The sequence below is a fragment of the Giraffa tippelskirchi genome, chromosome 7 (assembly GCF_054371585.1).
Source record: "Giraffa tippelskirchi isolate mGirTip1 chromosome 7, T2T-mGirTip1v1.2.pri, whole genome shotgun sequence".
NCBI lineage: Eukaryota > Metazoa > Chordata > Mammalia > Artiodactyla > Giraffidae > Giraffa > Giraffa tippelskirchi.
Window position 1 is genome coordinate 12965959 of NC_137281.1, and position 24705 is coordinate 12990663.

The 24705-nt window shown below is 49.5% G+C and overlaps 2 protein-coding genes across 2 annotated transcripts; both read left to right on the plus strand.

Annotated features, from left to right (window-relative positions):
* The first annotated feature begins 637 nt into the window (after positions 1-637).
* BLVRB (biliverdin reductase B) lies at positions 638-16679 on the plus strand. The gene is made up of 5 exons (XM_081516303.1): positions 638-808; positions 10444-10608; positions 10745-10834; positions 12091-12219; positions 16413-16679. Exons 1-5 carry the CDS (start codon positions 730-732, stop codon positions 16568-16570), a joined length of 621 nt encoding a protein of 206 aa, XP_081372429.1. The 5' UTR covers positions 638-729; the 3' UTR covers positions 16571-16679.
* Positions 16680-19393: 2714 nt separating this feature from the next.
* Positions 19394-22791, plus strand: SERTAD3 (SERTA domain containing 3). Its single transcript, XM_081516304.1, has 2 exons — positions 19394-19491; positions 21544-22791. The coding sequence occupies exon 2, from the start codon at positions 21550-21552 to the stop codon at positions 22144-22146; it is 597 nt and encodes a 198-aa protein (XP_081372430.1). The 5' UTR covers positions 19394-19491; positions 21544-21549; the 3' UTR covers positions 22147-22791.
* Positions 22792-24705: the final 1914 nt, after the last annotated feature.

Below are 24705 nucleotides of genomic sequence, written 5' to 3' on the forward strand. Positions count from 1 at the left end.
CCAGCGTAATGGATGCATATAGTATCACAAATGGTCACACTATCCACCGATGTCACCACAAGGTCACAGAGGAAGAGCATCAGTGCCTTCCACACGTGGTGTCACACATAGTCTCACACTATAATACGGTGTTTTACACAGAGGGCACAAGTGTCTTCCACAATCATGCTCTCCCTTGGGGTTATTCGCAGAGTCACACAGGGTCAACACGGGCACACAGACACACAGCTACACAGTGTCACCCTCACGTACCCACACTGTCCTGCCTCACTTTCTCCCCTTGTAGCCTTGGGGAAGCCGTGGGGCGTTATGTGAGCCCCAGATCAGACTCACGGACAGGAGAAAGGAGGCGTGAAGGAGAGAACTGTGGGCGAGGCGCTCTCTCGCCCCGCCCCACCCCGGGAGGCTACAGCGCGGAGGCGATGCTAGGCGTCCACCTTCGCGGACCGCCAGACACGCCTTCCAGGCTGAGTGGCGGGCCGAGGGGGCGGTGCTGGGCCTCAGGAGCGCTGACTCCAGCTCCGCCCACTCTGTCCTTAGCTAGAGGCGTGGCCTTTGGCCCCACCCCTCGAACGAACTGTGGGACTGGAGGCGGGCTGAGGGGGTGGCCCTCTGGGCGGCCCCGCCTCGTCCCTCCCTCTAGGAAAGGACGCGAGGGCGAACCAACAGCCAGTCGGTTTCCCGCGTATCCTGCGACTCCACGGCCTCGCGCCCCCACGATTCCGCAGCATGGTCGTGAAGAAGATTGCCCTTTTCGGCGCCACTGGCAAGACCGGGCTCACCACGCTGGCGCAGGCGGTGCAAGCAGGCATGAGCTGGGACGGGCAGGGAATGTCGCGGGGTGCACAGCTAGAACTTTAGGCATCGTGGGATTGGGCCCAGGGAAGTTGGAGACATCGTGCCTTGGTGTGCGAGGACCTAGAGGGCAAAGCTGGTGGCCACGGGGGCAGAAATGGGGGACGCTATGAAGTCCAATTTTATCTGAGTCCCAAGGGAAACGAAATGGCCCTGGGAGGCTGGGGGACTGTAGTGACAGGTTTACATCCAATGCTCTTATGAAAGGCAGTTGGTGTGCTGGCGGTAGTGGTGCTGGTGATGGTGGTGGGTGGTTGCACACCCAGCAAGGGCTTCACTAAGCCAGGCATGAGGCATCTTCCCGGCACTGCCCTCTAGCCATTTGTGTTGAATCCTCATAGCACTCATGTGAGGTGGGAACTAGTATCACCTCACCTGACAAATGAGAGAAAATCGAGTCTCCCTGAGTGACTTGCCCAGTCACATAACTGGAAAGGGGCAGTGCTGGAATTTATTACCTGGCACTTGCTCTTAACCGCTGAGAGCCCACCAGCACTTGGTTTGAGCGCCAAGGATTTTAAAATCGAAAAACTGAGGAGTGGGTTTCTATGAGTGCCTAATGGAAAGAAGATCCTGGAGACAAGGGTGAAGACTTGGGGACACAGGTCCCAGGAAAGTCAATGAGGGCTGAAAATTCAGAGTTGCCCCCAGGAAAGGGGGCAGGAAAGGGGATAAGTATCATGCAGCAGCACCCAGCCCCCACCATCCCAACTTCACCAACCCCCAGCAGAGTCTGGCCTGTCCAGATATAAGGCCCCACCCTTGCTGGCCTGAGTGACTCTGAAGATATTGACTATCTGGGTGCCCCCAAAGGGTGAAGGCCACCAGGATCCCACTCTCAGCTGCCTCCTAGCCCAACTTTCCCTGGGAGGGATTGTGACTCAAAGTTCTCCCTTAGCCCCACTTCTCTCCGCCTCCCTAGGGAAGACCTAGTGAGGATGTTGACTTGTGGGGACAGGAGAAACAAATTTGCTGATAAACATTTCTCTGGGAGGAAGTAAGAGGGAGAACTTGAGAGATGCTGAGTCACTGTGAGTTTTGGATTGCCAGATTACTACCTTTCTCTTAATCTTGGATTCTATAAAATTTCACTTAGCCTCCCTGCTGGTCACAGCTGGAACTGCACCTGGAAGTATGGGCTGTACCTGAGGCCTAGGGGAGTCCTTGCCTTCTTACAGTGGCTCTAGCAGGTCTCTTCAGAGCCACAGTGCGCCTGAGCCTCCCTGTCCCTGTCAGAAGAAGGAAGGGCTTGAATGAACTAGGCTTTTATTGACCTCAGTGGTTCTGTAGGACTGAGTCCTGAAGGCACAGACTCTGGTGCTCATGTGGTGTGCTGTGCTTAGTCGCTCAGTCGTGTCTGACTTTGCGACCCCATGGACTGCAGTCCGCCAGGCTACTCCGTCCATGGGATTTCCCAGGTGAGAATACTTGAGTGGTTGCTATTTCCTTCTCCAGGGGATCTTCCCTACCCAGGGATTGAACCCACATCTCCTGCATTAGCAAGCAGATTCTTTATCCCTGAGCCACCTGGGAAGCCCGTCCAGCATACAGCTGGTGCTCAATAGATACTCCTTGGCTGAGTGAATATAGATTATAGCTGTGTGATCCTGGCCCAGTTACCTAAACTTGCCTTACTTTCCCCAGCCTCAAAATGGGCATATAACACTTTGTGAGGTTGTTGCAGCCTGGGGGCCGTTTTCAAACTGCAGGTCATAGAGAGTTCTGAAATATATTTAATGGATCGTAACAGTGTCGGAATGGATCACATGTTAAATACTGGTTTTATGAAACTATTGTCTCAGTTATACATGTACAAGTTTGTATATATGGGGTTAGACAGTGAAATCTACTTTGAATGGAGGGCTGAGATCAAAAAAGCTTAAAAGGGGCATGATTTCTACAACTTACTCTCACATAGTTAGGAAAAAACTTTATACATATACATATAATTATACATGTTACATGTATGTGTTGTGTATACACACAGAGAGAAAGATAAAGCAAATATGAGAATCTAGGTCTTGCAATTTTCCTATGGGTCTGCACTTATTTCAAAATAAAATTTAATGGAAAAAAGATAAAGTAAGAGATTTGTTTTAAACAAAATGGAAGAAAAAAAAATTTTTTTAAGTTTGGAAATAACCTTACAAATGCTTGTGTTCTTTGTAAAGGGCAAAATCTGAATTCTAAAACTATAGTTTGACATTGTAGCCATTAGCCACTTGTGACTATTTAAATTTAAATGTGGGTTGTGTTAAAAAAATTTTTTTTTAAGTCACTCACCAGTGGAAAGATCTTAGCACTTGGCACATATGAGGCTTTTTTTTTTTTTTTTGGCTGGGCCCTGCAGCTTGTGGGATCTTAGTTCCCCAACCAGAGGTTGAACCTGTGCCTTCAGCAGTGAGAGCATGCAGTCCTAACCACTGGACCACCAGGGAATTCTCTAGGAGGCTCTCGGTAAATGTCTCTAATCACCAGTAAGGCTTCCCAGGTGGCTCTAGTGATAAAGAACCCACTTGCTAATGCAGGGGTCGATCCCTGGGTTGGGAAGATCCACTGGAGGAGGGCATGGCAACCCACTTCAGTATTCTTGCCTAGAGAATCCATGGACAGAGGAGCCTGGCAGACTGCGGTCCATTGGGTCACAAAGAGTCCGATACGACTGAAGCGACTTGGCACTAGCGCGACTACCAATAATGTCCCGCTGATGGGCACTCTCGTGTTGGGCCTGTGTCAGAGCTCTCATGTTGGTGAGAATGTTTCTCCTCCAAAATGCCCACAATTTACTAGGGTTCGTTTTACTAACATGGTAGTAGTTACCCAGTGACTACGCTGACACCCTGAAAGCCTCCATTGCTCCCCAACGTGTCTGAGGCCAGCATTCCATATGAAAGATGGTCACACAGGATGGGCATGCTAGAGACTATCATCTTCATTTTAGTTTTTATTTTTAAAAGTATTTATTTATTTTTGGCTGCACTGGGTCCTCATCGCTGCTTTCTCTAATTGCGGCCAGCAGGGGCTACTCTCTAGTTGCAGGGCATGCGCTTCTCATTGCGGTGGCTTCTCTTGTTGTGGAGCACAGGCTCTAGGGCGCTCTGGCTTCAGTAGCTGCGACACTTGGACTCAGTAGTTGGGGCTCCCGGGCTCTAGAGCACAGGCACAACAGTTGTGGCTCGAGGCCTTAGCAGCTCTGAGGCATGTGGGGTCTTCCCAGACCAGGGATCGAACCCGTGTCTCCTGCATTAGCAGTCGGATTCTTTACCACTGAGCCACCAGGAGAGCCCCGATCTTCACTTTAGAGAAGGGACTGAGGACCAATCAAGGAAGGTGTTTTCTGAGGTTCCTCTGCCAGTAAGAGGTGGAGCCGAGGAATGCCCTGGGAGTCCAGTGGTTAAAACTCTGAGCTTCTACTGCGAGTGGCTTGAGGTTCCCCCTGGTCAGGGAACTAAAATCCTGTAGGCCATGCGGTGCAGTCAAAAAAAAAAAAAAAAAGGAAAGGTGGAGCTGGAGTCCAAACTCAGGTCCCTGGGACAGTATAGCTTGTGCTTTTGTGTTGATACAAAAGTCAGGGGAGGGACTTCCCTGATGATCCACTGGTTAAGACTCCGCACTTCCACTGCCAAGGGCACAAGTTCGATTCCTGGTCAGGGAACTAAGATCCCACATGTTACGTGGCAGGGCCATTAAAAATAATAATAAATCCAGGAGATGATGTTGAGTATGTCACAGCCCCTGCACCCACAGGGAAGTTGGTTGGTCAGCATAAGTAGGGCCATGACAGAGGAAGCACAATTGGCTGGAGAAAGAGGGTAAGGGTGCTCCAGGCAGAGGAGCATGTGTGAAGGCCAGGAGGCAGGAGACAGCATGATGTGTTTGCAGAACTGAAAGAAGCGCAGTGAGTGAAGAGGGCTTTGGCTCCAGCACAGTCTGGAGAGGAGAGGCCACATGGAGGGGGCCTGTAGAGGGGAGGCTTGAAGGGTATCATAAGGAGCATGACTATCTTAAGGCACTGGGGCAGGGGTGGGGGGGTGGATCCGAGCCAAGGGCACTTTGTTTTTGGGGGTGTTTTTTTTAATTAATTAATTAATTTATGTTGGCTGTGCCAAGTCTTAATTGCAACAGGCAGGATCTTTTGGTGCAGCATGTGGGATCTAATTCCCTGGACAGGGATCAAACCTGGGCCCCTTGCCCTGGGAGTATGGAGTCTCAGCTACTGGACCCCCAGGGAAGTCCTGGGGCACTTTGATATAACTGTGGAAAGCTCTATCTGGCTACCACATGCAGTGTGGGTTGGAAGGGTTGAGACAGGCCAGGAGTCCAGGGAGGAGTAGACCAGGCCAGGAAATACAATTGTGAGATGATGAAATGGCCTGGTTACAGCCAACACCCATAGAGCCCTCTTTTCCGTGCCAGACACTCCTCTAAGCTTTTCATTTGTTTTTATTTTCATTCATTTTGCATCTTTTCAATAGCAACTTTAAGTTATCATTCACATACCATACCATTCACCCATTTAAAGTATGTAATTCAGTGGGTTTTAGCATATTCACAGACTCATGCAAACATCATCACAATCAATTTAGAACATTTCATCACGACAAAAAGAAACCTCTAGAAGTCACTCCCCATTTTCCTGCTCAGCTGCTTTCCCAGCCCTAGGCAATCATTCATCTACTTTTTGTTTATATGGATTTGCCTGTTCTGGACCTTTCTTATAAATGGACACATACATCATGTGACTCTTTATGACTGGCTTCTTTCACTTAGCAGAAGGAATTCAAAGTTCATCTATATTGTAGCATATGTGTCATTTCTTTTTATTGTTGAATACCATTGTGTTGGGCTTCCTTGGTAGCTTAGATGATAAAGAATACACCTGCAATGCAGGAGACCCTGGTTCAATTCCTGGGTTGGGAAGATCTCCTGGAGAAGGGATAGGCCACCCACACCAGTATTCATGGGCTTCCCTGGTGGCTCAGAGGGTAAAGAATCCACCTGCAATGTGGGAGACCAAGGTTAGATCCCTGGGTGGGAAAGATCCCCTGGAGGAGGGCATGCATGGCAACCCACTCCAGTTTTCTTGCCTGGAGAATCCCCATGGACAAAGGATTCTGGTGGGCTACAGTCCATGGGGTCGCAAAGAGTCAGACATGACTGAGCGACTAAGCCCAGCACAGCACCATTACGTTATTTGCCTATACCACTTTTCTTTCTTTCTTTTTTACTTTTTGGCTGTGCCGTGTGGCATGTGGGATCCTAGTTCCCTGACCAGGGATCAGACCTGCACCCCCTGGGCTGGAAGTGTGAAGTCTTAACCACTGGACTGCCAAGGAAGTCCCTATACCACTTTTTTTTTTTTAATTTTATTTATTTATTTGGCTGTGCTGGGTCTTAGCTGAGGCATGTGGGATCTAATTCCCTCACTAAAATCAAACCCAGGCCCCTTGCATTGGGATCACAGAGTCTTAGCCACTGGACCACCAGAGAAGTTCCTCCCTGTACCACTTTTATTTATCCATTCAGTTGATGGGAATTTGGGTTTTTTCCACTTTGGGGCTATGACAAGTCATGCCTTATAAACATTCATGTACAGGTTTCGTGTGAACATATGTTTTCATTTCTCTTGGCATATACCTAGGAGTTGAATTGCCAGGTCTTTGGGGTAACAATGGCTTCCCAGGTGGTATAGTGGTGAAGAATCCATCTGCCAGTGCGTGAGACGCAGGGGATGTGGGTTCTGTCCCTGGGTTGGGAAGATCCCCTGGAAAAGGGAATGGCAACCCACTTCAGTATTCTTATCTGGAAAACCCATGGACAGAGGAGCCTGGTGGGCTACAGTCTATGGGGTCCCAAAGAGTCGGACACAACTGATCACAGGGGTAACAATACTTTTAACCTGGGGAACTGCCAGATTGTCTTCCAAAGCAACTGCATCATTCAGCATCATCAGCAGTTCCAGTTTCCCTACAGGCGCACCCACATTCATTGTGTCTTTTTGATTATAGTCCTCCTAGTGGGTATGAAATAGTATCTCACGATGGTTTTGATTTGTATTTCTCTGATGGTTAATGATATTGAGTATCTTTTCATACGTTTATTGGCCATCTGTCTATCTTCTTTGGAGAAATGTCTGTTCAGATCTTTTGCTCAGTTTTTAATATTCATCTTTTACTATCAAGTTGTAAGAGTTCTTTATATATTCTAAATACAAGTCTCTCATCAGATATATGATTTGCAAGAGTTTTCTCCCATTCTGTGGGTTGTCTTTTCACTTTCTTGATAGTGTCCTTGGAAGCTTTTTGTTTTCATTTCATTTTTCATTTTTTCACCAATGTTTGTTTTTCATTTTGATGATGTCCAGTGAATCTGTTTTCCCTTTTGTCGCTTGTGCTTTTGCTGTCACTGCTAGGAAACCACTGCCTAATTGAATGGCACAAAGATTTATGCTTACGTTTCCTTCTAGGAAAAGGAAACCCACTCCAGTACTCTTGCCTAGAAAATTCCATGGATGGAGGAGCCTGGTGGGCTACAGTTCATGGGGTCGCAGAGTCCGACACGACTGAGCGACTCCACTTTCCTTCTAGGATTTTTATAGTTTTCAGTTCAGTTCAATTCAGTCGCTCAGTCGTGTCTGACTCTTCGCGACCCCATGGACTGCAGTTTTAGCTCCTACATTTAGGTCTTTGATAATTTTGAGTTAATTTTCATATATGATGTGAGGTAGGTATCCAACTTTATTCTTTGACATATGGATATCCAGTTGTCCCTGCACCATTTGTTGAAAAGACTCTTCTTTTCCCATTGAATTAATTGTCTTGGCACCCTTGTCAAAAATCAACCAACCACTTTAAACTTTAAGGAATACTATTTAAACCTACACCAACCCTATAAGGCAGAGACTATTATTGGTGTCATTTTACAAATGAAGGCTCTAAGGCCAGGCAGGTTAAGTGGCCTGCCCAGTGTCACACAGCTAGCTAGTGGTAGGGACAAATAGGATTCAAAATCCAGGTTGCTTTGACAATTAGATAAGCTAATAAATGTAAAGTACTTAGCACCTGGCATATAGTGAGTGCTCTATAAATATTATGTATCTTTATTTTTTAATTTTATTTATTTTGAACTGCACTGGATCTCTGTTGCTCTGACTTTTTTTTCCCCTCTCATTGTGGCAGGAGGGGGCTACTCTCTAGTTGCTGTGAATGGGCTTCTCATTGAGGTGGCTTCTCTTGTTGCAGAGAACAGGCTCTAGAGCTCGAAGGCTTCAGTCACTGTGGCACGGGGGCTCAGTAGTTGTGGCTCCCTGGCTCTAGAGCACAGGCTCAACAGTTGTGGCACGTGGGCTTGGCTGCTTCAGAGCATGTGGGATCTTCCCGGATCAGGGATCAAAGCCATGTCTCCTGCATTAGCAGGCGGATTCTTTACCACTGAGCCACCAGGGAAGCCACTAAGTATCATTATTATCATCATTGCCCCAGAGTATACAGATTTTTAATTATTTGTTTTTTAAATATATGATGACAAGTATCTAGGAAACTGATACAAGGGACAATTTTGTTGTTTTGCTTTTCCTTTATCATTTTCAGAACAATAGATTAATCCTCTGATAGGTACCAGTGATGACTAATGACGTTTCTTAGGTATCATTATGAATTCACATATTTTTATATATTTGATGTGCTTCCATTCTTTGCCATCCATATTCTTTGGGACAAATCAAATTGCCCCTGATTTGTCCCTAGAACCCCTTCAAGTGGCTTCTGTGTCCTCTTGACCTCACTTCATCATTCTTTAAACATCACATAGCTTGTGGTACAAGATGTTCCAGGCTCTTCTTGTCCTCTTCCTGCCCCGGCCCAGCAAGCAGCCATTTCTTCAAGGAGCTCTGGTTCATTTTTCATGAGAATGCTGTTTAGAGGCTGTGTTAATCAGCTCCAGCTCAGGCTGCTATAACAAAAATACCACAGACCAAGTGGCTTAATCAACACTCATTTCTCACAGTTTCAGAGACTGGGAAGGTCAGGATCAAGGTACCAACTGGCTTGGTTTCTAGTGAGAGCCTGCTTCCTAGCTGGCAGATGGCTGCCTTCATGCTATGCCCTCACACTGTAGAGAGAGAGTACCTTGGTCTTCCTCTTCTTGCGTGCAAGCATGCTAAGTTGCTTCAGTCATCTCTGACTCTGTGCAACCCCATGGACTGCAGCTTGCCAGGCTCCTCTGTCCATGGGATTCTTCAGGCGAGAATACTGGAGGGGGTTGCCATGCCCTCCTCCAGGGGATCTTTCCGACCCAGGGATCGAACCTGTGGCTCCTGCATTGCAGGCAGATTCTTTACCACTGAGCCACAAAGGAAGCCCCTTCCTCTTCTTAGAAGGACACTAATCTCATTATGGGGACCGTACTCTCTACCTTCATGACCTCATCTAAACCTAGGCTGCATCTCCAAATACCATCCCATTGGGAGTTAGGGCTTCAGCATGTGAATTCAGCATATGACACAAGCACTCAGTCCATGACAGAGACTACAACTACTGTGTTTTGTTTTGTTTTGTTTGCAATATGCATAAAACATTAATATATTTTGCCATTGTCTAAAACAAAGAAAGAAATATGTTGCTGGTAAACTTGATTCTTTTTTTGAAAAAATACTTATTTGTTTACTTGATTGTACCAGGTCTTAGTTGGGGCATGTGAACTCTTAGTTGCCTCGTGTGGGATCTAGTTCCTCAACCAGGAACTGAACCCAGGTGCCTGCAGTGGGAGCACAGAGTCTTAGCCACTGGACCACCAGGGAAGTCCCTGTTGGTTGTAAACTTTAAAAAGGAGCATATGTGTGTGTGATGGTGGGGCCAAGGGACACAGAGTTATCCAAAATTCTTTTGGGAGGTGACATGCCAAAGCAATATTCAAAATAAATGACCACTAAGACAGGACCCAGGGCTTCTCAGGTAGAGCTAGTTGTAAAGAACTTACCTGCCAATGCAGGAGATGTAAGAGATGCGGGTTTGATCCCTAGGTCGGGAAGATTCCCTGGAGGAGGGCATAGCAACCCACTCCAGTATTATTGCCTGAGGAATCCCATGGACAGAGGAGCCTGGTGGGCTACAGTCCATGGGGTCACAAAGAGTCGAACACGACTTAATGACAGCACGCACACGTACACGCAAGACAGGACCCAGCCCTTCAGAAGTAATGCCTGGGGGACCAAACCCAACATACTTGGTGGTACCTCAGCTTCCTCCAGGACCATGGATGGGGGACATAGACCAGTGTGATGATGAGCATTAACACTTTAGTTGCTGGGGGTGGGGAGGGAGTGGAGAAGTCAAGGGGCTGAGAGGAAGTGAAAAGCATCAGGGCAGATTATTTATGAACTGGCAGGGAGGTATCACCCTATTTTAACAATCAACTGTATGTATATCAACTGTGAGTATGCCAGCAAAAATGTTTGAAGATCGTGGTCTCAGAACAGGGGACCTGGGTGATGGATTTGGGGGTTCATGGAACCCTCCAGGACCCAGCCCCTGGAGCCTAGGAGTGCCAGCCTGCAAGCCGACTGACCTGCCTCTCTGCCCTTCTTTGCAGGCTATGAGGTGACGGTGCTGGTGCGGGACCCCTCCAGGCTGCCCTCAGAGGGGCCCCAGCCGGCCCATGTGGTGGTGGGCGACGTCCGGCAGCCGGCCGATGTGGACAAGACTGTGGCTGGGCAGGACGCTGTCGTCGTGCTGCTGGGCACCCGCAATGACCTCAGTACTGAGCCCCCCCTCTGCCCGCGGCCCACCCCTGCACCTCGGCCCCCAGCACCGCCCCCACCCCCAGCCCCTCCCCTGCCACCCCTGCCACCGCCGCCGCCCACCAGTGACAGCCACTCTCTGTCTCCTCTAAGGTCCTACCACAGTGATGTCCGAGGGTGCCCAGAACATTGTGGCAGCCATGAAGGCTCATGGCGTGGACAAGGTCGTGGCCTGCACCTCGGGTGGGTGGCAGGATCGTAGGGGTTGGGGCTGAAGAGCGGGAGCTGGGTACTAGACAGGCAGCCCAGGGGTTTCTACAAGGTGGTGTTGGAGCGACTCCGAGTTACTGTGCATTTATTGAGCACCAATTCTGCATCTGAATCTTGCTGAACGGTACCTGGGCCCTGCACTCATGGGTCTCATGAATAGAAGGGAAGTGGTAACAGCGTGATCATCAAACTGTGACCGGCCAGAGTAGTCAGGGCCAGGATGAAAGGCGGGGCAGAGGCAGAGGAGGGATCAAGGCCAGGACCTGGGGGGAGCATGGGGAAAGGGATCAGAGCTGGGATGGAGGAAGGCTAGAGGACTCTGGGGGTTCAGAGGAGGTGTCTGACCCAGCCTAAGAAGGGATCAGGGAAAGCATGGAAGAGGAAGTGACAGAGCCTTGGATACATGGGCCAGGTCTTTACTCTCAAAGAGCTCCCAATTTACGAAGAGATGCCCTTCCTGAATAATATGAAAAAAAAGCTGCAGGGTGTGTAATAGGAGCAGTTAATGCCAGCAGTGTTTATTGAGCACTTACTGTGTGCTTGGCACCATCTGCGCACCTTACAGATGAATGCCACTTAATCTTCTCAAAATTCCTTTGATAGTACTTCCATTCATGGTGCACATCATAGGTGCTCAGTGAATTGTAGCTATTCTTACTGCCTCCCATCTATAGCTAAGGGAGTGGAGGCACAGAGAGGCCCATCACCTTACCTGAGATCACACAGCCTGTAGCTGGCAGAGCTGGGGTGTGGAGCCAGGCTGTCTTTCTCCATCGCCCACACTCCTCACCTCTGTTGCATCACACCTGTTGTCTCCTAGGGAAGGGAGATGACATGAGAGGGGAGTGAGGAGAGGAAGGGACTGTGAGGCAGGGGCATGGCTGCAACAGAGCCAATGAAGGAGAGAGTATTGGGTGGTGAGGCCAGGGGGCTGATGCAATCAGATCAAGTGGGGCCCTGATGGGGCCCTCTGCTCTCCCCCTGAGTGAGATGGGGTTGGGGTAGGGTCCCAGATGTGCAGAGGTAGGGTCAGGAGAACAGGGAGGAGCCTCTGCCATGGTCTAGGCAGGAGGTAACAGTGGACAGGAGCAGGTGGGGTGAGAAGCCTGGAACAACTGAAGAGCAGTAATGAGTCCCTGCAGGGAGATGTTCTGGCAGGAGACCTGCAGGCTATGGGCCTGGCCAGGCTGTCCTCAAGTCTTGTCTGATCCTGTCCTGTGTCCCCCCAGCCTTCCTAATGTGGGACCCTTCCAAGGTGCCCCCAAGACTGAAGGATGTGACCGATGACCACGTCCGGATGCACAAGGTACTGCAGCAGTCGGGCCTGAAGTACGTGGCTGTGATGCCACCACATATAGGTGAGTGGACAGAGAGCCAACTGCAGGGTCAACACAAGTCTGCCCCCTCCAGTCCTCTGGGGACATTCGCTGGGCCTTCCCTGTTGTTGTTCAGTTGCTCAGTCGTGTCCGACTCTTTGTGACCCCATGGACTGCAGCACGCCAGGCTTCCCTGTCCTTCAGACTCATTTGCTCAAGCTCATGTGATGTCATCCAACCATCTCATCCTCTGTCGCCCCCTTCTCCTCCTGTCTTCAATCTTTCCCAGCATCAGGGTCTTTTCCATGAATCGGCTCTTGGCATCAGGTGGCCGAAGTATTGGAGCTTCAGCTTCAGCATCAGTCCTTCTAGTGAATATTCAGGGCTGATTTCCTTTAGGATTGACTGGTTTGATCTCCTTGCAGTCCAAGAGACTCTAAAGAGTCTTCTCTAACACCACAGTTCAAAAGCATCAATCAGTTCTTTGGTGCTCTGCCTTCTTTATGGTCCAGCTCTCACATCTGTATATGACTACTGGTAAAACCATAGCTTTGACTATACAGCTTTGTTGACAAAGTGATGTCTCTGCTTTTTAATATGCTGTCTAGGTTTGTTGAAATTGCAATCTCTCAGGACTTCTTCCACTGTACTCTATTAGAAGGAAGTTATACGGAGGCTGCCTCAGGAGACTTATGCTTCACATCGGTTCTTTCTTTTTAAAACCAATGTATTTATTTGGCCGCGCCACCCGTCTTGTGGAATCTTAGTTACTCTGAAAGTGAAAGAAAGTGTTAATGCTCAGTCATGTCTGACTCTTTGCGACCCCATGGACTATAGCCTGCCAGGCTCCCCCGTCCATGGAATTCTCCAGGCAGGAATGCTAGAGTGGGTTGCCATTCCCTTCTCCAGGGGGATCTTCCTGATCCAGGGATCAAAACCAGGTCTCCTGCATTGCAGGCAGATTCTTTACTGTTTGAGCCTCTACCAGAGATCAAACCCCTGCCCTCTGCAGTGGAAGTGCGAAGTGGTCACCCTGGACCACCAGGGAATTCCCTTGTTTTTTAACCTTATTTAATGTGTGTCTCCCTCACTAGAATTGTGAAGTATGAAGCTTTGTTTGAAGGCACGGATTTTGTCTTGTTTTAATTACTGCTGTGTTCCTAGTGCCTAGAAAGGGCTTGGCACACACACTGTAAAACAATGTGCGTTCTCAGTCGCTCAGTCCTGTCCTACTCTTGGCTCAGTCATGTCCGACTCTTGCGACCCCATGGACTGTAGCCCGCCAGTCTCCTCTGTCCATGAGATTCTCCAGTCAAGAATACTGGAGTGGGTTGCCATGCTCTCCTCCAGGGGATCTTTCCAACCCAGGGGTCGAACTCGCATCTCCTTTGTTTCTGGCATTGAAGGTGGATTCTTTTCTGCTGAGCCATTGGTTTGTAATAAGGGCTCAGTAAATGTTTGTCGAATGAACTAATACCAGGGAAGATGCCTTGCCTCCAGGTGGTGCTGTGGAGGAAACCACACCCTCTTTACCCCTCCCTGGTCTGGAATTCACATTGAGAGACCCGAAGTCAGAGGGAGAGATTCGTTCATTTACAAATGTCTCTTGCACAGAAGGTGTGCAACTGGCCACCATTACAAGTACCGATGGGAATTCCCAGGGAGTCCAGTGGTTAGGACTCCAAGCTTTCACTGGCTTTGACTACCCAGGGCCCAGAGTTTGATCCCTGGTTGGGGAACAGAGATCCCACAAGCTGTGTGATGAGGCCAAAAAAATAAAACAAGTATCACTGACATAGTCTCTGATCTCATGAGGCTTACGTTTCTAGCGGGGGAGACAAAAGAAAGATGTGAAAGAGCAAGTGTTAGTCACTCAGTCATGTCCAAGTCTTTGGAACCCAACGGACTGTAGCCCACCAGGCTCCTCTGTCCATGGAATTCTCCAGGCAAGAATACTGGAGTGGGTAGCCCTTCCCTTCTTCAGGGGATCTTCTCAACCCCGGGATTGAACCCAGGTCTCCTGCATTGCAAGCAGATTCTTTACCATCTGAACCACCAGGGAAGCCCAAATGAAAGATAGATGATCCATATTATTGTTGAGTGGTGCTATGCTGAATGAAGAAACACATGTTAATAGTTCAGTGAAGAGAGTAATGGGGTGCTGCTTAGAGCAGAGGCTTTCTAAGGACAAGCTTCATGCCCTGAGGGAGGGAATCAGCTGAGTGCCTGGGGGATGGGAGGACATTCTGGGATGAGGGAACAGCAGTGCCCAGGCCTGAATTGGGAACTGTTATCTCCTTCCTGTTTGCCTGCCTGCTGGATGAGCAGTTCTGTGCCCTGTGCCTTCTGCCTGGAGGAGGAGGAGGCTTGTATACCACCCTCCAGAGGTTCAAGTAAGCTTCGATGTTGAGGTTCAGTTCAGGTACCCAGTTGGGATGAGAATCCCGAGCTGTGAATCAGCGGTGAGGCTGCATGGTGGAGAAGCCGAGGAGAGCTCCAGTCCCAGGGCTGTGCAGACTTCAGGCCTGTGATCTCTGAGCCTCAGTTTCCTCATCTCGAAACAGAGCTCATATTACTTCTTGACCTCCCAGATTTAAAGCGAATACTCGGAGAGATTAAGCCTAAAAATTATTTAACACAAACTTTTGGGGGTTTTTTTAGTTCTTTTTTTGTGTGAGGTTGAAAACTTTGAAACCTGTAGGAAAGTTAAAGAAATTCAAGGTTTAAGAATTACCCATAAACCATTCATCTGGGTTCACTTGTTAACATTTTGGCTTTTTTCCCCATCTGTCTGTTTATCATGTATGCGTGCAGCTAATGTGTATGTGTGCAGCTAATGTGTATGTGTGTTTATGTGAATACATATGTAGCGGCTTCCCAAGTGGCACCAGTGGTAAAGAATACACATGCCAATGCAGGCAGATGTAAAGAGACATGAGTTTGATCCTTGGGTGGGGAAGATTCCCCTGAAAGAGGGTATGGCAACCCATTCCAGCATTCTTGCCTGGAGAATCCCATGGACAGAGGAGCCTGGCGGGCTACAATCCGTGGGGCTGCAAAGAATTGGACATGACTTAAATGACTTAGTACACAATGTATATGTGTGATTATGTGAATATATATGTAGTGTATATACATACATTTTTTTAAATGTGTGTGTCTACATTGGCACACTCTACTCCTAGAACCTCTTGGTAGACATCTTCCAAGAAGAAGTATTTGGAAACAAACCCCAGTACGGTTATTGCACTAAGGGAATTGACATTCATTCTATCACATCATTTAGTATCCACTCTGTACTCAGACATATCCAACTGCCAAAAAATGTCTTCCAACCTTTCCCTCCCCTCAAAATCAGGATCCAATCCAGGATCATGTGTTGTGTTTAGGTGCCATGTCACCTTTGATCTGGAGCAATCCTCCATATCCTTTTTTTAAAAAAATATTTTTTAACATGAAACATAACAGGCAAGGTGTCTTTTCTTTTTACATATATATCCATTCTTTTATTTTTAAATTTATTTTTAATTAAAGGATAATTGCTTTATAATATTGGTTTGATTTCTGCCCTACATCAACATGAATTAGCCATAGGTGTACATATGTCCCCTCCCTCTTGAATCCATTCTTTTTAATATTATTTTCTATTATGGTTTATCCCAGGACATTGAATGTAGTTCCCTGTGCTAAATAGTAGGATTTTGTTGTTCCAGATATCTTTAAAAATATTCCACATTCTGGATTTCTGTCATTGTTTTCTTACAGGCTCAGATTGAATATTTTTGGCAGGAATGCTACATGGGTGACGGTGTATGTTTCTTTCCTTTTTTTTTAAATTTATTTATTTGGCTGCTCTGGGTCTTCCTTTCTGTGACCTGGCTTTCTCTAGTTGCAGCAAGCGGGAGGTACTCTTCCATGCTTGTGCTTCTCATTGCAGTGGCTTCTCCTGTTGTGGAGCATGGGCTCTAGGCTTTCGGGTTCCATAGTTGTGCCCGTGGGCTTAGTTGCTCTGAGACGTGTGGGATCTTCCCAGACCAGGGATTGAACCCGAGTCCCCTGCATTGACAAACAGATTCTGAACCACTGGACCACCAGGGAAGCCCAGTTCTTATACCATCTTCTACCATCTGGGCTAGGCACTCTGTAGACACCCTGGGATGTCACTGGAGTGATCACGAGTTGGGGGAGAGGAACGGTCATCTGCTTTATCTGGCCCCTCTGTCTTTACTTCGCAGGAGATCACCCGTTGACTGGGGCCTACACAGTGACCCTGGATGGACGAGGGCCCTCGAGGGTCATCTCCAAACACGACCTGGGCCACTTCATGCTGCAGTGCCTCACCACCGATGAGTACGACGGGCACGCCACCTACCCCTCCCATGTGTATGAATAGGGCTCTGGCCCTGTCCGGGAGGACAGCATCCTGTGAAACAGAGAACAAAGGAAGGGGGCAATAAATCTAGAGCCAAGAGCTTCAGATTACTCTAGAGGATCCACATCGATCTGAGTGTCTCAGTGTCTCTGTCTGCCTCTGTGAGATTTTCTGAGTATTCATTCATTCATTTCCTCTCTTGGTTCTATGCCAGGGACCCAGTGGTGACTGTGTGGACCTAGCGGTGACACTGCCCTCACAGATCTCACAGTCCAGGGGGGAAGACAGTCCTGTCCCGACAGTGACAACACAGAGTGGCCAGAACTCTGATGGAGGAAACACAGAGGACTGAGGGACCCAGCTTGAGGTGCAGACAGGGTTCTATGGAAGAGCAGATGCCCCACCTGAAACCTGGTTTAGTGAGAATGAGCTAGGAGAAGATTCTAAGACATTATGACATTCTAGGCAGAAGATACCACTTGAGCCAGGTGACTGGAGGGCACACGGCGCCTTTGAAGAACTCAAATCAATCCCCTACAGTTAATAACATTTTGCTTGGAGGAGAGGGCTTCTCTGGTGGCTCAGACAATCAAGAATCCACCTGCAGTGCAGGAGACCCAGGTTCCATCCCTGGGTTGGGAAGATCCCCTGGAGAAGGGAATGGCAACCGCTCCAGTATTGCCTGGAGAATCCCATGGACAGAGGAGCCTGGTGGGCTACAGTCCATGGGGTCGCAAAGAGTCGGACACCACTGAGTGACAAACACTTTCACTTTTGCTTGGAGGAGAAGAGAGATCAGCCCCAAGAGGGGCTGTTCAAGGACACGAAACTGTTCAGAATCATTGTAAAAAGTCTAAACTTCAGTCTAAGGTGTTGTGCAAGGGGTGGAGCAGGGGAGATGCAGGGATGGGGCACAGTCAGATTTGTATTTTATAAAGCTTCCCTTGGCAACTGTGTGAAGATGGATCAGAGGATGAAAGAGCAGAGGCTGGCGAACCCAGGTGCCCAGAGGTAGAGAAGGGAGAGTGGGTGGGAGAGAGTCTTGAGTGGACAGTTCTCTGGCGAGGGGAAGGGGGCATCTAGGAAGAAGCCTGGGGTTATATCCTGGAGATGGGGTTCTAGTGGTGTCACCCTGTGAAGGGAACCCTGGAGGGACAAGTTTGAGAGGAGGAAGGGGAAGAATTGCCCCTCCCCTTTCCTAAACATGTCCCTCTTTGGAATCTTCTCTCCCCAAACTTTGTTCCCCAGAGACACCTCTCCCAGGCCTGAGCAAGACATTCCTCTCTGCCTACCTCCAGCCTCTTCCCACCTAACTCCCAAATCTCTCTCGCGTCCATACCCCACCCCCAATCCATTCCAATCCTGCGCTTCTGCAAACAGCTGGACAACTTGGTTAACAAATTCCAGCCCATGAGTACTGGCCTGAGGAGACTTAAACCTTGCTTCCCAGGGGTGGCCTGGAGAAAACTGCCTTCTCCCCTTGGTGAGAACGCGTAGGGGTGGGAAAATGCTGGTTCAGGCTTTCACGGCACTAGCACTGTTTTATTTCTGCTCTCTGATTTCTTTCAATCACATTGTCTGGGCATTTTTACAAACTTTCACTGGGTACCTGCTTTGTGTCCAGTCTTGTGGGAGGTGATGCTGTGGCCCAAGCAGTGGGAGCCTGAGATAACCTTAGTATGTGTCGTCAGAGGGTCCACAGTCTAGATAGTGACAGCCCAGGGCGAAGATGCAGTGGCGGGACAGAAGAGTCAGAGCCGGGATGGGGGAAACACAGGACACCATGGGAGCCCAGATAGGGCCTCAACCCATCCTGGAGCTTCAAGGGGGGCTTCTGAGAGAAGGAATCCTTTGGAATGAGTTTCTGATGAGAATTTTGGGTTCTGGGGAGTGAGGGTGTGTTTTCAGGATGGGGATGCGAGTTTAAAGATCCAGAGGCCTTTTTTCCCCCTACCATTTTTGAGTACTTGCTATGTATCTGGGATTGTTGTAGGCACTGTGGATAAAGCAGGGAAGAAAACAGAATCTCTTGTGTTCTCGGTGGTGGAGCGCACTTGAAGCCATTTTAGAAATACAGAAAGTCAAAGGGTGTGGCAGGATTTTAGCGAGCAACCAGAAGTTTGTATCTGGCCAGACCTGAAGGGCTTTGAGACAAAAATGAGATTGAACTTTGTCCCCATGACAGTGGGGAGCCATACACTAGTCTCCAGCAGCAGACGTGCCACCCTGAGAGCGGAAAGACGGGGCATTAGGAAGACGCATGAGGCATCACCAAAAGACAGACCGGAGAAGTCCTTATAAGAAGAAGGCTTGGGGTAAAGTGTGGGGGGCAGGACAAGGGAGGGGAGGGGCGGGGCTGCGATCGCCCAGGCAACCTAAGCCGCGCCAAACTATTGGCTGATCGTCAGTGCGTCCTCCTCCCCGCTGCGTCCGCCCTCTGAATCCAATGGGAGCGGCCTCAGCGAGAGGTTCAGCCCCTCCCGCCCCGAAAACGGGGTGGAGTGGGGAGTGCTAGCCAGTTCTTGCTTCGCGTCGCCGTCCTGGCCTGGTATAAAGGGATCGCAGAGAGCAAAGATGACAATCTTGGAGTGAAGATAGTAGCTAAGTTAAAGGAAAGGGCGTTGATGAGCCCTCCACTCTGCAGAGACGTGGCCCCTACCAGCTAGTCGGAATCCTTTAATTGGTCCGCGAAGCAAGGGAGGGGAGGGAGGGTGGGGCGTCTCCTGGCGACAGGCGGGTGGCCCCGCTCAGCCAATCCGCGCCCCGCGGCCGGCAGGACTCCAGCCAATCGTGACTCGCAGCTCGGCTCCCGGGCGGAGTTGGGTGGGCCTGAGACCAGGCTGAGAGGCCCCGGGGAGGTGAACGAGGCCCCTACCCAACACTGGAGGATCGCTAAGCCGCGGGCGTTCCCGGAGGTGGTTGTTGCGAACCTGGCCGCTGAGGTGAGGTGTGGCTACCTGGCTTGGGATCTGCCTTGAGTTGAGGGAGGTGGAGGCGCTCCCTCGAGAGTTGTAGAAGCGGGGTATGAGCGAGAGTAGGGGGCGCAGATTCAGGGTGATAATAGGGGTTGGAGAGAGGGTTTACGGACCGGGGTTTCGAGGTCCTTGCAAGGAAGGCAGAGTTTTGGGGGTAGGGGGCAAAATCTTCAAGTGGAGGAAGTTTGAAGCTGGGACATGGGGTGTTTGGAGAAGCGAGGAAACTAGAGAAGGAAATTTTGGGGTAGGAAACTAAAAATTAGGACAGTTCGGGTCTCTGGGACGGGTTGAATTCGGGGCTCTTGTGTTTAGGGAAAGGTGTGAGGGGTTGGGCTGGGATCCTGGACATTTGGAGAAGCGAGGGAAGTAGGGGCAAGGACTCTTGGTCTCCCAGACGCAGTGTCGGAGAGGGTTCTGGGGAGAGCTCCCTGTCGGGTCTTGGAAGTCAGAGTGGGAGACTGGAAATGAAGTCGAGAAGCGTTTGAAAGACGGGAGAATAGAGGAACGTTGACGGGAGACGGTCTCCTAACTGAGATACTTAGTGTCCCAAACGGAGTGAATCGGAGCGCATTTGTAAGTGTTTGAGCGTTGTGCTGGGGACCTGGGTCTCTGGACCCGAGAGCAGCCTGAGTGAAGAATCCAGGACCTTCTGCGGTTCCGAAGGGCCGGGTGAAAGCAGTTTTAGAGCCAAAGTCTGGAGTGGGGGAGGGGTGTTCAGGGCGTGGAGCTCAGACCCGCAGCCCAGGAGGCAGCGAAGGGCGTGGCTTGGCAATCGCCAGGCAGCTGGACGTCCGGGTTCCCTTCCCCCATGTACCGTGGGCCCTTGTGCGCATGCCCCGGGGGGGGGCGGCGGAGGGCGGGGAAGGCTAGTCCCTGCGGCGTGCGGAGCCCTCCGGGCGTTGTAGTGCTTGCTCAACGTCAGTTCGTGTACCTGGTGGCTATTGGCCCACATTTCCCAGAAGCCCCTGGGCCAGATTGGGGCGTGTCTGAATGCTGAAAGGGGAACCGTAGAGGGGGCGGGGCCTGTAGAGGGCCGAGATCTGGTTGGATGGACTGGTGGGGGCGGGGCTTGGCGTGAGTCAGTTCTATCAAGTTTTCCTGTGGGACTCGCCCAGGGGGAACCTGAAGGCTTCGGCAGAGGGAATGAGCGAGGCCCCATACCTTGTCGTTGGGCGCGGTCCCAGTCAGTTAGGATGAGGGCATGAACATCTTCCATGTAAAAGAAGCGTCTTCACAGATAGGTGCCTTAACAGGGCTCCAGGTGGCTGGAATGTAGTAGGCACTCAAATAAAAATATTTCATAAATAAATAGCAGTTAACTCTCGTTCATTAAAGTGCGTGATGTTACATTACTTCCCAAGGTCACACAGCTGAGCAGTGTGAAAAGCAGAATTCAAACCCAGGATTCTCTGCTTCAAGGCCATATCTCTGTGCTCAACACCTGTCTTGTATGTCACACTTGAAGAAAAGAGTATTGTGGAAAGAACAGCTTTAAGATTTAGGGGGACTTGAGTTAGGATCCTCATCTTGCAGATGAGGAAATTTGAGTCTCAAGGAGTTAAACTCACTGAGGCAACACGGGCAAGTAAGTGGGATTCAAACCCAGCTATATTTAAGTCCAGATTTTGGTGGGATGTTGTTGGTTTTTTTAAATATTTTTATCTGTTTATTTGGCTGCACTGGCTCTTGGTTGAGGCATGTGGATCTTCTGTCTTCCTTGCGGCATGCAAACTTTTAGTTGCAGCATTGGGATCTAGTTTCCTGACCAGGGATCAAACTTGGGCCCCCTACATTGGGGACGTGAAGTCTTAGCCACTGGACCACCAGGGAAGTCCTGAGATCTAATTTTCTTAATCACGTACATTGACTCTTCTTCTTAGCCTTGTGGGGCTCATACTATCTTTATTTTTAGATGCAGAAACTGACGTTTGGATCATTACAAATCAACAACAGTCATACTAGAGATTCGGGATTTGAATTAGCCCTGCTGTGTCTTATTTGCCCCTCTTCTCTCCCTAGGGCATCATGGTAGGAGGCTTGAAGAGGAAGCACTCAGATCTGGAGGAAGAAGAAGAGGATGAGAAGTGGGACTGGAGTCCAGCAGGCCTGCGGAGCTACCAGCAAGCCCTGCTCCGAATCTCCCTAGACAAAGTCCAGCGAAGCCTGGGCCCCCGAGCACCCAGCCTTCGAAGGCACGTCCTCATCCACAACACCCTCCAGCAGCTCCAAGCAGCGCTTTGCCTGACTCCTGCACCTGCCCTGCCCCCGGAGCCGCTCTTCCTGGGCGAGGAGGACTTCTCCCTGTCGGCGACCATTGGCTCTATTCTCCGAGAGCTAGAGACCTCCATGGATGAGACCGAGCCACTTCAGAATCCAGCAGCTCCCCCAAGCCCCCAGAATGAAGTGCTTCCCCAGCCGGATCCAGTCTTCTTAGAAGCTCTGAGCTCCCGGTACCTGGGGGACTCAGGCCTGGATGACTTCTTCCTGGACATCGACACATCCACAGTGGAGAAGGAGCCTGCAATGGCCCCACCAGAACCTCCTCACAACCTTTTCTGCGCCCCAGGGTCCTGGGAATGGAATGAACTAGATCACATCATGGAAATCATTCTGGGATCCTAAAACTTTGATGGGGGGCGGGGGAGGGCTCCTTCCTCATCCCAGCCTTGGTGGGCTGACTCCCTGGATGCAATTCTGTGTGTGTGTGTGTGTTTTGATGGGGCCTCTAAGCAGTGGCCTCCTCTCCTCCCACTGCAGGATTCCACAAATTGTCTTGCATGTGTGTGTGTGTCTGGTTATCACAGCCTTCTGTGAAGGTGGGTCTTCCTGAATTAATTTATCTGTTCCAAATGCCTTAATGAGACTCTGTTTCCGGGAGTCTGATTTCCCACTTCCACATTTCTTCTGCCTTTTCCTCTAGTTCCGACTCCCCTTGTGTCCACTGGGGCCTCAGGGAAGATAAGCTGGGCCTGTCAAAGGATGACAGGGAAGTCCTACCTGGTTGCTATGGAAACCCAGCCTCTGCCTCATGGCACCTCCAGGCAGTGGGAGAGGCTGGCCTCCTCCCCCAGGCTGAACCCCACCTCCTTCGCAGGACCCCAGTCCCAGCAGCCTCCTGATTCATGACCAGGCCGGACCACGTGCAATAGGGTGGAAACCAAACTGCTCCATGCCGCATTATTTAAAAGAAAAGCGGGTTTTGTGGTGTTTTTGTTTTTTTGATTGTTTGTAATGACTTTTTTTTTAATAAAAGTATTTTGGAAGGGGTGGTGTTGCCTAAAATTTCTTCAGTAGGTCAGTGGGAGGGACCTGGTATCCTTAGGGGCATAAACCCCTTCCCAGTCAAAGTTGGGGCAGGTATATTATTAGATATAATATTTACTGAATGTTAAGAGCATTAACATTATTGAATGCTAAGAGCGCTGTTCTACCTACTTTATTTGAATTAAGTCATCTCATCCTCATGATTATACTGAAGTAGATACTGTTACCGAATTTTACATTAGAACAGCCTAACGTTCAGAGAGGCCAAATCACTTGCTCAGGAAGAGTGAGGACCGAGCTAGGAAGAGTAAGGACCAAGGAGCTAGAACTCAAATTCAGGCCACCTCCAGGGCCTTCTTAACTATTATATTCATTGCTTCTTTGTAGATTTAGATTCCCCAGACACATGGTGGACACAGGAGAAACTGGGTCACATGAATTACATGTCAAAGGATAGGGCTCTCTGGCACTTAAAAGTCAGCCCTTTGAGATTTCTCTGGCTGTCCAATGGCTAAGACTCTGTGCTCGAAAGGCAGGGGACTCAGGTTCAAGCCCGAGTCAGAGAACTAGATCCCACATACCACAACTAAGAGTTTAAACACTGTAACTACAGATCCCTCATGCTACAGCTAAGACTTGGCACAGCCAGATAGAAAAACATAAATATTTTTAAATGAAAAAGAATAAAAATCAGCCCTTTTATTGTAGGAAATGTGCTACAGAGGCCCAGAGGAGAAAGAAAATGCTCAGAGATCCCCAGCACTAACAGCAGATCTTTCTACAAAACTGTTGGCTAGGAAGTACAGTCCAGGCTGAAGTTAATGGTTCCAATGGTTTATTTAGGAGGTGCAAGCCCAGCCTGGCAAGAGTAGGGGAAAAGAAGGGAGGCAAGGGAAGATGTGATGTATACTGCTGCACTGGCTAGGCCTCCACAGAGACCTTTGAAAACATGGCAACAGGTAAGTTTATGCTGCATTTAGGGACTTTTCTGGAAAGGATACAAGGAGGAACCACTTGTGGGTGTAACATGCAGGGAAAGGAAGGGGATTTTGCCTTTGCTTTCTGGCTCAAAGCCAGATTCTCACCCTGAGAGAGGCATTGCATCTAACTCTGAAAACAGCTGGGTAACTGACATGTGGGTGCCAATCCAGAGAAAGGAGGTGGTCAAGGGGATCTCCAGAAGGCACAAGAGGCCCACATCTTTATGTGGATGCCTGTGTCTAACTCCTACTTAAATCTCTAGGTGACTTCTTGCTCACTCAGTCGTGTCTGACTCTGCCACCCCATGGTCTGTAGTTCTCCAGGCTGCTCTGTCCATGGGATTATCCCAGCAAGAATACTGGAGTGGGTTGCCATTTCCTCTTCCAGAGGATCTTCCCGACCCAGGGATCAAACACACCTCTGCATCTCCTGCATCGGCAGCCAGGTTCTTTACCACTGAGCCATCGGGAAAAACCACACTCAGAATCAAACCCCAACCCATTCAAGGCCTGACAATCTTGTGCCTAGCTTCCCTAGTTTTAGCTCTGATTCTCCCCTCCTCACACAACTCCAGTTGACCACAGGGCTTTTGCACCTGCTGTTAACTGCCCAGAGGACACTTCCTGCATAAGTTCACCTATACAAATGTCTCCTTCTCAGAGAGGTCTTCCCCGCCCTTCCTAGATCAACATGTCCAGGTGCGCCCCCTCCCCAACCCCACTTCACATTGTTTGACTTTCTTAGCAGTACCTTGTGCTCGGTCACTCAGTTGTGTCCAACTCTTTGTGACCCTTTGGACTGTAGCCTGCCAGGCTCCTCTGTCCATGGGGTTTTCCAGGCAAGAATACTGGAGTGGGTTGCCATTTTCTCCTCCAGGGGATCTTCCCAAACCAGGGATGGAACCAGAGCCTTTTGCGTCTCCTGCATTGCAGACAG

Excerpts from the sequence above, each read along its gene's own strand:
- BLVRB (XM_081516303.1), top strand. The coding sequence starts at position 730 with ATGGTCGTGAAGAAGATTGCCCTTTTCGGCGCCACTGGCAAGACCGGG. Across the intron at positions 10,835-12,090 it reads GGTCGTGGCCTGCACCTCGG|CCTTCCTAATGTGGGACCCT; the intron begins GTGGGTGGCAGG and ends GTGTCCCCCCAG. Across the intron at positions 12,220-16,412 it reads TGTGATGCCACCACATATAG|GAGATCACCCGTTGACTGGG; the intron begins GTGAGTGGACAG and ends TTTACTTCGCAG.
- SERTAD3 (XM_081516304.1), top strand. The coding sequence starts at position 21,550 with ATGGTAGGAGGCTTGAAGAGGAAGCACTCAGATCTGGAGGAAGAAGAA.